General features: G+C 42.0%; 1 protein-coding gene across 10 annotated transcripts in view; it reads right to left on the reverse strand.

The window, feature by feature from the left end:
- The window catches only part of LOC138755825 (intermembrane lipid transfer protein VPS13B-like), a 1,263,706-nt gene that overhangs the window by 532,676 nt on the left and 718,404 nt on the right, over nucleotides 1–12,626 (reverse strand). For all 10 annotated transcript variants that reach the window (XR_011352575.1, XM_069922506.1, XM_069922508.1 and 7 more), the window contains one exon: nucleotides 12,466–12,590. Coding sequence is in view for 9 of the 10 variants with exons in the window: in XM_069922506.1 (XP_069778607.1) it covers nucleotides 12,466–12,590 (125 nt within the window). In the remaining variant the exon portion in view is untranslated. The remainder of the gene's footprint in view (nucleotides 1–12,465; nucleotides 12,591–12,626) is intronic.

Raw genomic sequence — 12,626 nt, forward strand, 5'->3', positions numbered from 1 at the left:
CTCATAGGGTATGCTTGCCTTCATTGAGTACAAGAGCTGGGATACAGTGAGGCTGCCAACAGCAAGGACTTCTGAAGGTCCTTGAGCACTGACAAAATCCTTATCATATTGTGGGGGGTGGGGGGGATGGTTCCGAACCAGGGGGCAAGGATGGTGAGGCTTGGGTTCATCGCTGAAACATTCAGGAGGTCCTTGTGGCTGCAGCAGTTACAGGGGGCGCAGGAGGCAACAGCATCTGAGGAGGTGGTGGGATCCACAGACATTCGATGTCACCAAGGAGACTCTCTTTTGCTTCTACTTCATTTCTTGGTTGGTGTGCTAGACTAGTGCCACCTCGATATATTTGCCTTCACAGGCAAACAAGAGTAAAGAGCAGAATGGCCTGTCATGTTCACAAGATCACAAAATAAAGGAGCAGAAGTAGGCCCATTGGCCCACTGAATACGCACCGCCATTCTAATCATGAGCTGATCCATTTCCCGCCCCCCCACTCAGCCCCACTCCCTGGCTTTCTCCCCATAACCTTGATTCTCTAACGAATCAAATACCTGTCAATCTCTGCCTTAAATACACCCAACGACCTCCCTTCCACAGCTGCCTGTGGCAACAAGTTCCAAAGACTCACGACCCTCTGACTAAAGAAATTTTTCCACATCTCTGTTTTAAATTGATGCCTTTTCATCCTGAAATTATGCCCTCTTGTCTTCGAATCCCCGACCATGGGAAACCATCATCTAAATTCAATGTCAAGAAATTTTGTGCTTTGGCATTCAAAGAACCTTGAAATCTGAAAATGTTCAAGCCATGATGACGACAACCCAGAACCAAATGTACCCGAACTTCAGCAACCGAATCGCGGAGAGTGATTCCCCTGGGCCCTCCTGAAGTCAACAACTATACATCTAAATATTTTTTTAAAGGATTTAAGCATTCTGTAATATTAGTGAAGAAAAAAAGTGCCAGTACCTCCACAAACATACATTTCTTAAAATGCAATGTTGCAATGTAATGCTCGGTACAAAATGCTCCAGTTCTAATTTAGTCATGTATTCAAGGAAGTTGAAACATGTTAGAAAGTTACAGAAAACAGGAAGAGGTGTAATCCAGTATTACATTTGGACAAACTAAGATGCAGACTTGTAATATTAAAGCTATAAAACTGAAAAACACTGAATGTAAGAATATTGTGCATCCCTGATATTGCTCTCTCTTGCCTGTGATATTTATTCCAATCTATAGTGTAAATGAGACTTGGGCTATGATTAGTTTGCCAAAATAAACACGTATAAACCACACAGGCAACTGAAATTGTACAGTTTGAGGTGGATGAGGTTTTGTTTTAACCAGCAGGTTTCTTCAGCAGGTAAGTGAATTTCAATTTCAAATCCATTTATCGTTCTTCTCCCGTTCACAGATCTGGGATGCTGATCGCATGTCAGTAAAGTGAAAGTAACAGAAATTCAGGAGTTAAAATGTAAATAGAAAAATTAGCCTATAACTGTAAATCACGTTATAATTCAACACACCGTTCATCAAGAGAAAGAAAATGAAGTAATATGCCAATAACAGTACTCATGCTGAGGGTCAGATTCTGTTCATGGAAACCATCTGGTTCAGTCCCTTCGAGCTACACTAAACACAAATGATCTTTTAAAAAAATATCCTATTCATTAATGCATCACAGCTGCAACTAATGTTACTTCATTTTTCCATGGTAACGTCCTTTCTGTTTCAAGGATCTGATTTCAGTTTGGTAGCAACATACCCCTCCATCAATATTGAACACATTCATGTGTTAAATATTAAAGAGTTATTGCAAATTCCTGAAATAGAATCATTTCTTTTTAATTCTGGTTCCATCAGAACTTGTAAATCCCAAATATATCATGTTCATCATTTTTTAAAATATACATTACAGTTGGAATTATATCTATTGGCAGGTGACAAACATATTTTCAGCTTTTATAGGAAATTAATTAAATTTCAAATAGTGCTCGTTTTTCATTCTCTAAACATAGTTTAGAATTCCAATCCTTCATTAAAAACATTTTACTCACAACAATAAAAATAACTTGTGAGAATAGATCCAATTTCAGCAAGTAGAATTCCACTCAATAACTGCCCAGTCACAATTCACTAATTCCACCAATGGTTTGCCATATTAATGAGCAAATACTTGGAAAGTCCTCTCACATTTGTCCAGCTTCTGTAATTGAATGCAGCAGGCACACCTAAAATGGTGCTTTGCCCGAGGCAGCACAAAACACTTGTAAGAAGTCAAATGCAAAAGTCTGAAGACATTATGATTGAAGCCACAAACAATGCTGGAGAAACTCAGCAGGGCTAAACAGTGTACTTCATATAGCAAAGATAAAGATACATTTTGCTTATACCTTGATGAAGAGCTCAAGCCCGAAACATGGTTATGTATCTTTATCTTACCGTTTGACTGCTGAGTTTTTACAGCATTGTGTTCTTTAATTTTAATATCTGTAAGATGATGGTTAGCCAGAGATAATAAACCAGAATCTCCCAACATAGTTTAAAAACTGAAGTACAATGCAGAGCTACTCTTCAATACATTACAAGTCAAAGATAATGGAAGGTTCTTGAGAAGATTAGTGCAAGACCAGGTGTATAAAATATTAACTGCTGTAACCCAAGTATTCAAAATATTTCACATTTCCAATTTCAGATTTATTGTCAGACATCACCTACTCCCCTGAGATTCTTTGTCCTGCAGGCACGCAAGAAATAGAACTAATTGGTTGTGCAAAAGAAAACTGTATGCAGCATAAATATGTAAACAAATAAAGAATTGTAAACAGATAAAGAATGTAAACAATCTGAATAAAAAGAAAAAAGAAAAAGAAAATCAATGAAGTGCACAAGTTAGAGTCCTCAAATGAGTCTCTGGTTGAGATTGCCGTTGAAGAGTCTGAGGGTGGAGGGGTAGCAGCTGTTCCTGAAGCTGGTGGGGCGAGTCTTGTGGCCCCGACACCTCTTTCCTGATGGCAGCAGTGAGAACAGAGCGTGTGCTGGAAGGTGTGGTGTTAGATGATTGCTGCAGCTCTCTGATTTGAGCTTATCTTTGCCACAGATTCAGTTGTTAAACAGATGCAGTTTCGTTCGTAAATATGAACTGACACCTGTAATGTAGGCTATAAATTTTAAAAATGATGTTCTACTTGGTAATTATTCCTGAATAAAAAGTAAGTATATTTTGTCAATATGATCCTTTATACCATAAGGACATAAAACATAGGAGCAGGAGTCGGCCATCTGTCCTGTCAAACCTGCTCTGCCATTCAATGAGATCACGGCGGATCTGTAAAAGGCTCATCTCCACCGACCTGCCTTTTCCCCATATCCTTTAATTCCCCTACTATGTAAAAATCTATCCAACCTTATCTCAAATATATTGACTGAGGTTGCCTCCACTGCTTCAATGGGCAGTGAATTCCACTGAGAACTCATGCTGAGATGTTTGAATATGCTGCAGTCACCCACCAGCTCTCTTGCAGCTGGCAACAGTCCACTCAGGGGCAGTTACAGTCAAGCGAGATAATTCTACAGCCTTCAGTGTTAAGGTCTGTTGCTGCTCGCACCTCCATTAGCAAGGGTACCCTAGCAACAATTCGATCACAGCTACTGAGACGCACTTCATTTTTCTAGTTACTGCCAAAGGAGAGAGACAACAAGTACCGAATAACTGTTGCATTAGAATTCAAGGCTTGTCTGAAGGAGTTCACCAGATACATTTAGAAATATAGAAATGAGCATTCACAGGGCCCTCCTGATGCCTAGATCCATGAAAAGGGTTCCACGAACTGGGCAATTCCAAAGGACAGAGTGTATTGCAGCCTTCCGTTCACCAGGGAGATGAGTCCTTGTGGAACCCAGAGGCAGCATGAACTTTGCAGATTTACCAACACTCGAGCTGAGAAATTTATCCATTGGATGTTCAATCAGGAAGTTTGACATTTAGTGACTAGGGGTCACAAGTGGGTCATAAAGTGGTTCTTAGTTCATGTGAGTGATAAAGCCTTAATGGGGAAGGAGTTCACTGGATCTGTTCACCCCTTTCATTGAAAACTTAGAAGTTACAATTGCAATCTAACCACGTGACATGTTTAGGTTGTTCCCTCAAAATCAGTTTGAGATCAACATGCTTTATTCAAGTGAATGACATCCAAAGGGACAGACTCCAGCATTACCTGCAACATTTGAACTGATTAAAGATAATTAATTGGAATTTAATGATAATGGAAATGGAGTTTACCTGAAAATGGAATTACATCCACGTGTACAAACATTAAGCTATGGAAATTCAGCAGGTCAAAATAGAGCAAAGAAGAAGATACAACGTTTCGGGCTACATTGGTTATGTTTCTTTATCTTTGCACTGTTTGACCTGCTGAGTTTCCCCAGCTCTGTGCTTTTACTTCAATCGTGTCTGCAGGCTTTCATGCTTTACTTACACCCACATGTGCAGGGCGTGTCACACAAATGTTTTTTTAAAAGTCAATCATACAGGCACACGCACAGAATAAACTTCCTTAAACTAATTCAGGGTCCTCCATGGAGAGTTTACCTGACAGTCAGGATGAAATCAAGAGCATTCATTGTATGTTTTGATAACACTTGTCTAAAATTTGTGCGCACAATTGAGCTCCTCCTTTGACCTAGACCATTTACACTGGCAACTGAAGGATCACGATTTGCCTTAGTATTCAGGGAAGTCGCTTGATCTTACACAGTGTATGATCTACAGTCTATAACATACAATGACAAGTAGGTCGTTCTGTCCAGAAATAGCTATAAATGTCCTTGGATCTACTCCTGCACATCTAGTTGATTCACAACACCCACCCCTCATAATTGACCACCAACCTACTAACAAAAATCACCTCATCAGCTTCTGATCTTTCAGTGAATGACCAATTTCACATCTCACAGGTCCACAATGACCCCCTTTAGCAGACATGATCCGCCCTATATCTCTGACACTGTGTCAACAATGTATCTCCCCACCCCCCATAAACTTCCTCTGCCTCAAATACAAACTGAATTTCAATGCCGGCCTCCCCACCGAGTATCGTCGTATCACACCTCAATTAGCCTTACGCTATATCTTCCCCTTTGCATTCTTAATACAAATGTGTGGGAGAAAAGCAAGCAAAAAGGAATATACTATAAGTGAAAAATTGGGAGAATATTGAACATCAAAGACATGAACACGGGTTTGAATCCGGAACTGTCTGCAAGGAGCTTTGTTGCTCTCCCCGTGTCTCTAAGGCTTTCCTCAGCTGCTCCAGTTTCCCCCCCACTGTTCAAAAACCTACAAGGGTTGTGGGTTAATTTGGGTGTAATTGGGGGACATGCATTTAAATGGATGGAATTGGGCTCTGCTGAGTTGTAAGTAATAAAAAGGAACTAAACAAGCTGAACATTAATGTGAAGCATTACTGACTTTATTATAGAGAGTTTGTTAAAAGCTAAACATAAGAGAAGCAAAATTCAAACCACCCCAAATGGAGTTGAAATTGAACAAAGAGTCAGCATCACAAATAATTTGGGCCGCGGCAGATATGGGCAGTCAGAGAAGGTGCTGGATGGTGTTAGGTCTGCTTTGTTCAAGAATGAGTGAGTCAGACACCAGACTGAGTCGAAATCAAGGTTCTTTATTGCCGGATTGTAACACTTGCAACTAACAGTGTTAGTTGGAGAAGGCGCATTCTGCCGTTATCAGCAAGTGGTGTTTTTTTATACCTCAGGATACGCACTTAGTAAATTATCATACCATGACATTGTCCAATGAATAAACTGTTGCTATCCTTCTCTGCTAGCTTGCTGCACATCAATTTGTCATTACCACTCTTATCTTGAGAGTACAAGGTCACAACTGCATCTTGTTACGGCCCAGCACTGGGTGACTCCTTCTTCATTCCCAGCTCATGATGTTTTTACCTAACAATGGTTAAGATTTTTGCAAGCATGGGAGGGGCTTGCAGTGGGGAGGGGGGAGGTGGTTGAAGGGATTGCTGGTGTACCTGAGTGTGCCCAATATCAGGTAGTTCTGGGTCACATGGTACCAGTAGCATTCAGATGAGTGACCTGACCAGGGTGTTAACAGCATATTGAGAGAACAAATGTAACAATGTACATGGACGGGAAGGTATAGATATGATTGACATTATGGGTGTAAAAATACTTTCAGTGGTTCTGTAAATCTACTAAACCAGCTGAACACAATCCACTGTAAGAACTCAGCGGGTCAAGCAGAAACTCTTCATCCAGACTTTTGAGTTCCTTGAGCAGATTGTACTTAGCTTCAGATCCCAGCCTCTGAATTCACAAGGTGAATCACTTCATCCCTGAGCCACTCAATCATTCACTGCATTCAGTACATTCCAGATTGCAGGAGTGCATGCTGAGGGAAACACTGAAGCTTGGTCCAGCCAATGCAAAGGCACTGTAGGACCATAGTTTTGCGTCCTCCCATTACTGGGCACTGAGGGGATTAGAGGGGAAGTCCCTCAACCAACAAAGGGGGGGGGGGGGTGGGGGAAAGAAATGACAAGGTGCCACAGGGATGGTTACTTTCAGTCAGTTTGTGGGGTTTGATATGAGGATACCCCACCCCTCAGAAAGGAACAGTGTGTGTGTGAATGGATTTTAGGTGAGTAGGGGGGTAGCACAGATCCAGACCCACCCTCTCCACATCCCCTCCCGGATCCAGTGGCACAGTGAGGTTCAAGATAGATGGGAGAAGTTCAGTTCAGTTCGAGTGAATGGCCTGACCAAGTTTCGATGCAAGGGGTGCCCTTTCTGTGCTTCATGGCACGTTTGCTCGATGGCCGTTGCTGACCACCCAACCAAGTGACAGGTAGTACTGGGACACATGGTACCTGTAGCACTCAGATGAGCATGGTAACGGTGTATTGAGAGACCAAATGTAACAATGTACATGGATGGGAAGGTATAGGTATGATTGACATTATGGGTGTAAAAATAATTTAAGCGGTGTTCTTTTCTGTAAACAACTTATTATGAATAAAGTATATTTTTGGTAAATAACAAAAATCTTTCAGTGGCCGATCCAAAACCCAATTCCATACATGTACCACTCCACTCCCTTCCTATGCCCAATGCCAAACACTTCAAATCTATGAACCAAAAAGGTCAAATATGGAACAATTCCCGTACATACTCGTGTAGAAGTCGATTCCATGTAATAGTCAACCCACTTTTATGGCTCAAAAGTCATGTGTTTTCATATAACCCATGTAAAAGTCAAACCCCCAATCAGTTTTTCCCCCCACTGCCTGCCAATCCGAGCTCCCAATGGCCTGACTACGGATCCTTTCCACAGTCACCCATCCACTAGAGCTCCCACTGCCCCGGCAATGGATCCTCACCAATCCCACCCACTTACCAGCACTCCCAAGGGCCTGACCACCTGCCCATACAACCTCCCGAAGCCCCAACCACCTGCCCATCGGAGCTCCCGACACCCCGATTCTGGACCCTCACCCTGGCTGCCCACCTATATGAGGTCCCAATGCCCTGAATGTGGAATCACCACCCGGTCCTGACCATCTGAGCTCCTGATGACTTGAAGGACATAGGTACTGTATTTACTGTGGTCAAACGGTGTATAGAAGTCGACCCCCCACCCCGCACCAAATTTGACCCAAAAAATTCAAAGATTCCATGAGTACATATGGCAATTACTTGGAATTGAATGCTTAAAGGCTTAAAGTTAATATATTTTACTTGCAGTGAGTTGAAGCCAGCCAAGCCTCATTTTGAGATCACTGAACTTCAACTGCAGTATTATTTGCACTGATTTGTCACCAGCAAGTGCATCCCAATGTGAAATCGTGTCATCCTCCAAAAAACACAGCTTCAAAGACTGAATAAGTTTTTAAAACAAACATCAGTGAATACATGACAGTTTCAAGGGAATGAAAACTTTTGAAAACAACCGTTGAGATGTGAAGACAACTTCACATAATTGAAAATGCGAATGAGAAATCATTCTTTTGATAAAATTCTGCCTGCTTATGTTACCATTTTCCACCATTCATCATATATTACTATTACTACCCTTCAGTTCAAAAAGAAACATAGGAAAGGATGCAGTTTCTGTCAGTATTAATTCAGTTCATAAGTACAAAAGTTTTTCTCACCATTACAGACTGAGGGGATGACGCTGATGTAAGAAGTTTGCATTCTCCACAATTTGCAAATACCAACAGACTTTAATTCACAAGCATTCATCAATGAGGTAACAGTTCTAAAAGTAGAATTTCAAGTCACTAATTCTGCTCGCCTCGATACAGGAAGGACACGGAAGCTATGGAGATGGAGCAGAGGAAATTTAGCGGGGATGATTCCTGGAATAGAGAACGTGACTCATCAGGCAAAAAGAGCTATGGCTTTTCTCTTTGAAACAAAACAGCTAGAGAGGTGGCTTAATAGAGGTCGAAAGATTATGAGAGGTGGACAGCAAATAGCAGAGGACATCTATTGAAGCTGAGGGGAGGAATATTTGGGGAAATGTCAGAGAGAAAAGTGAAAAGTGAATGCTTGGAATGCATTGCCAGGGGTGGTGGTGGAGGCTGATACAATATGGACATTGAGACAGGCCATATAACCATATAACCACTTACAGCACAGAACAGGCCAGTTCGGCCCTACTAGTCCACGCCGTAGCAAATCCCCACCCTCCTAGTCCCACTGACCAGCACCCGGTCCATACCCCTCTAGTCCCCTCCTATCCATGTAACGATCCAGTCTTTCCTTAAATGTAACCAATGATCCCGCCTCGACCACGTCTGCCGGAAGCTCATTCCACATCCCCACCACCCTCTGGGTAAAGAAATTTCCCCTCGTGTTCCCCTTATAATTTTCCCCCTTCAATCTTAAACCATGTCCTCTAGTTTGAATCTCCCCCACTCTTAATTGAAAAAGCCTATCCACGTTTACTCTGTCTGTCCCTTTTAAAATCTTAAACACCTCGATCAAGTCCCCTCTCAATCTTCTACGCTCCAGAGAAAAAAGCCCCAGTCTCCACAACCTTTCCCTGGAACTCAGACCCTGAAATCCTGTCACATTCTCGTGAACCTTCTCTGCACTCTCTCTATTTTGTTTATATCTTTCCTATAATTTGGTGACCAAAACTGTACACAGTACTCCAAATTTGGCCTCACCAATGCCTTGTACAATTTCATCACAACCTCCCTACTCCTGAATTCAATACTCCGATTTATGAAGGCCAACATTCCAAATGCCTTCTTCACCACACCATCTACCTGAGTATCAGCCTTGAGGGTACTATTTACCATAACTCCTAAATCCCTTTGTTGCTCTGCACTCCTCAATTGTCTACCATTCAATGTATATGACCTATTTAAATATGCCTTTCCAAAATGTAGCACCTCACATTTATCTGTATTAAATTCCATCAGCCATATCTCAGCCCACACCTCCAGCCTTCCTAAATCACCTTTTAATCTACGGTAATCTACCTCACTGTCCACAACACCACCAATCTTTGTGTCATCCGCAAACTTGCTTATCCAATTCTCCACCCCTACATCCAGATCGTTAATATATATAACAAATAATAGTGGACCCAGGACCGAACCCTGAGGAACTCCACTAGTCACCGGCCTCCAATTGGACAAACAATTTTCTACCACTACTCTCTGACACCTCCCATCCAACTACTGCTGAATCCATTTCACTACCTCCTTATTTATACCTAATGCCTCCACCTTTTTTCCTAACCTCCTGTGGGGAACTTTGTCAAAAGCTTTACTAAAGTCCAAATAGACAACATCCACAGCTTTCCCTTCATCAACCTTTTTTGTAACCCCCTCGAAGAACTCAATCAGGTTTGTCAAGCATGATCTACCCCTGACAAAACCATGCTGATTACTCCCTATCAATCCCTGTACCTCCAAAAATTTGTAAATAGCATCCCTCAGAACACTTTCCATCAACTTGCCCACCACAGACGTCAGACTTACAGGCCTATAATTCCCAGGTTTGCATTTGGACCCTTTCTTAAACAGAGGAACCACATGCACCACCCTCCAATCCTTTGGTACCATCCCCGTGGCCAGTGACATCCTAAATATCTCTGTTAATGGCCCCACTAACTGTCCACTAGCCTCCCTGAGTGTCCTAGGGAATATTTTGTCCGGTCCGGGAGATTTATCCACCTTTATCTTTTTTAACACAGCCATCACTACCCCCTCGGTTATCCTTATATGCTTCATGACCTCCCCACTATTTTTCTTTACTTCAACTGGTTCAACATTTTTTTCCCTAGTGAATACCGAGGCAAAGAAATCATTCAAAATTTCCCCCATTTCCTCAGACTTCTCACTCAGCCTACCCTCGCTATCTACAAGGGGTCCAATTTTATCTCTCACTAATCTTTTACTTTTAATGTACTTATAGAAACCCTTTGGATTTATTTCTACTCTGTCAGCCAAAGCCTCTTCATGCCTTTTTTTGGCCTTTCTAATTTCTTTCTTAAGATTCCTTCTACACTCCTTGTAGTCCTCCTTCAACTTCTCAGCTCCTTGTTCTTTATACCTCTTGTACACCTCCCTTTTTCTCCTAACCAAATTTCCAATATTCCTCGAAAACCAAGCCTCCCTGTGACTTCCAGCCTTTCCTTTGATCCTCACTGGGACATAACTACTCTGTACCCTCAAAATTTATTTTTTGAATATCCTCCATTTTTCATTAACATCCTTACCGGAAAATATCCTGTCCCACTCAATACTCCCCAAATCCCTTCTTATTCCTTCGAAATTTGCTCTTTTCCAATCCAGAACCTCAACTTTAGGCATATGGATACGTGAAAAATGGGGGTTATGGGTGTAAGGTAGCGAATCTTCAATTTGCTAAGTTTCTATTGGTCCTTACAACATTTTGGGTCAAAGGGCCTGTACTATGTAGTAATGTCCAATTGAATGTTCTATGGACAAAGTTCAAAAGGACATCCTAAAGAAAGACAGATTTATATCATGCCTTCTTAAGATCTGCCACTTCATGGCACTTTAGAGAAAATGAAGTAACATTTATGTGCCTTCACTGGGACAAAAAAACCCCACAGGAGTGAACTTGCACACAGCTGGTGTTCAGTCCACAGAGAATACCCTGCACTTCCTGATGCATGCCACTTCAATTCTCCCATTCTGAATGGTCTGTTTGTGGTCCCATCTGTACGGTTCAAAGTTCCTTTTATTATCACGTAATAATACATTAAATAATAATGTAATAATATGATAATACTGCCCAACATAAACTTACCTTCTATCTCGCCAATTTATAATCATCTGGAGTGAACAACAAGTTCTCCAACTTCAGATGAACTGAACTCTCATGGTTTTCCTTTCGAGTACTTCTGTCCCTTTCTGCCCCATCTTAAAATATCTTTCCACCATTCATGCTGCTCATCATCCAATTGGTCTTAACCAATCTCCATTTCGGTTGATGATACAGACTCTCCAACAGGTGTTGTTCAACCTGCTAGGTTTCTCTGGCAGATTGTTGCTCCATTGAGCTCTTGTCTTACGCCTCAGTCATCCACCCGCCAGCTCTTATTTGAAAACTAAACCATTCTGAGGGGTAGAGTCACTGGCCTGAAGGTTTCTCCTTCCACAATGCTGTGGATTTGAGCAGTCAGACTAGATGCTGGATGAATATGGATGCTGGGTTTGCATTTTTACAACATTGCCTACTGGGAGCGGGATCTTGTGGCAACTACATAAATAGAGGTGGGGGGGTTAAAGTGAGATGGTGCTAACTGGTAAATTGGCAGTTCAATGAACCGGTTCAAAATAGAGTTTTTGCCGTTCACACTGGACCATTGTTAACCAGTTCTCTGCATCCTTTCACACTCAACGCCCAGCATCCAGAGCAAATGGGCGCCTATCCTGTAGCGGTGACATCCTTCATAACCCCAGCCCCTTTCCCACTGGGCTAACTGGTACATCGATTCAAAACAAAGCAGCGATGATATACCCTCCCCGGGGTGATCTGATGCCTGCATGCCGGTTCGTGAGCATTCACACTGGCACGTTAACTGGTAGATTGGCAGTTAATTACTGGGTGAACGTGCTAGTGTTTATGGAGCTAGAGAAATGGCACAGCATGTTGTCTGCTCAAGAGACTTGCATTGGGCGCATGCCTGAGTATTATAGGGCTGACAGATTGTACTAAGAGAGGCAAAGCCACGAACAAATGTGATGTTTAATCATGGGAAAGCTGGATCCAAAGTAGGTAAAGAGTTCAGGAAGGACGCATGATTCAAACCCAGAGCATTCAGGACAAGGGTTGCAGAGACCTGGATGAAATCTTGCTGAAACAAACCATTTCAATTATTCATTAAAGAAATAAACAGCATATCCATCTGTAGTTTGGTTTGGCACCACGCACCTGAACTGTCAGACATTTGACAGCATCCCAGACTAATCCAATAAACTCTTTCATTCGCTCTTCTGGACTGCTCCATTCTTCACTGCTTTGCATTAGTTTGATCGGTACAGAGAGTGGCCGAGATTCTAGGACAAAAACAGAGGAGAGTTGAAATTAGTTAC

The sequence above is a fragment of the Narcine bancroftii genome, chromosome 2 (genome assembly GCF_036971445.1).
Source record: "Narcine bancroftii isolate sNarBan1 chromosome 2, sNarBan1.hap1, whole genome shotgun sequence".
NCBI lineage: Eukaryota > Metazoa > Chordata > Chondrichthyes > Torpediniformes > Narcinidae > Narcine > Narcine bancroftii.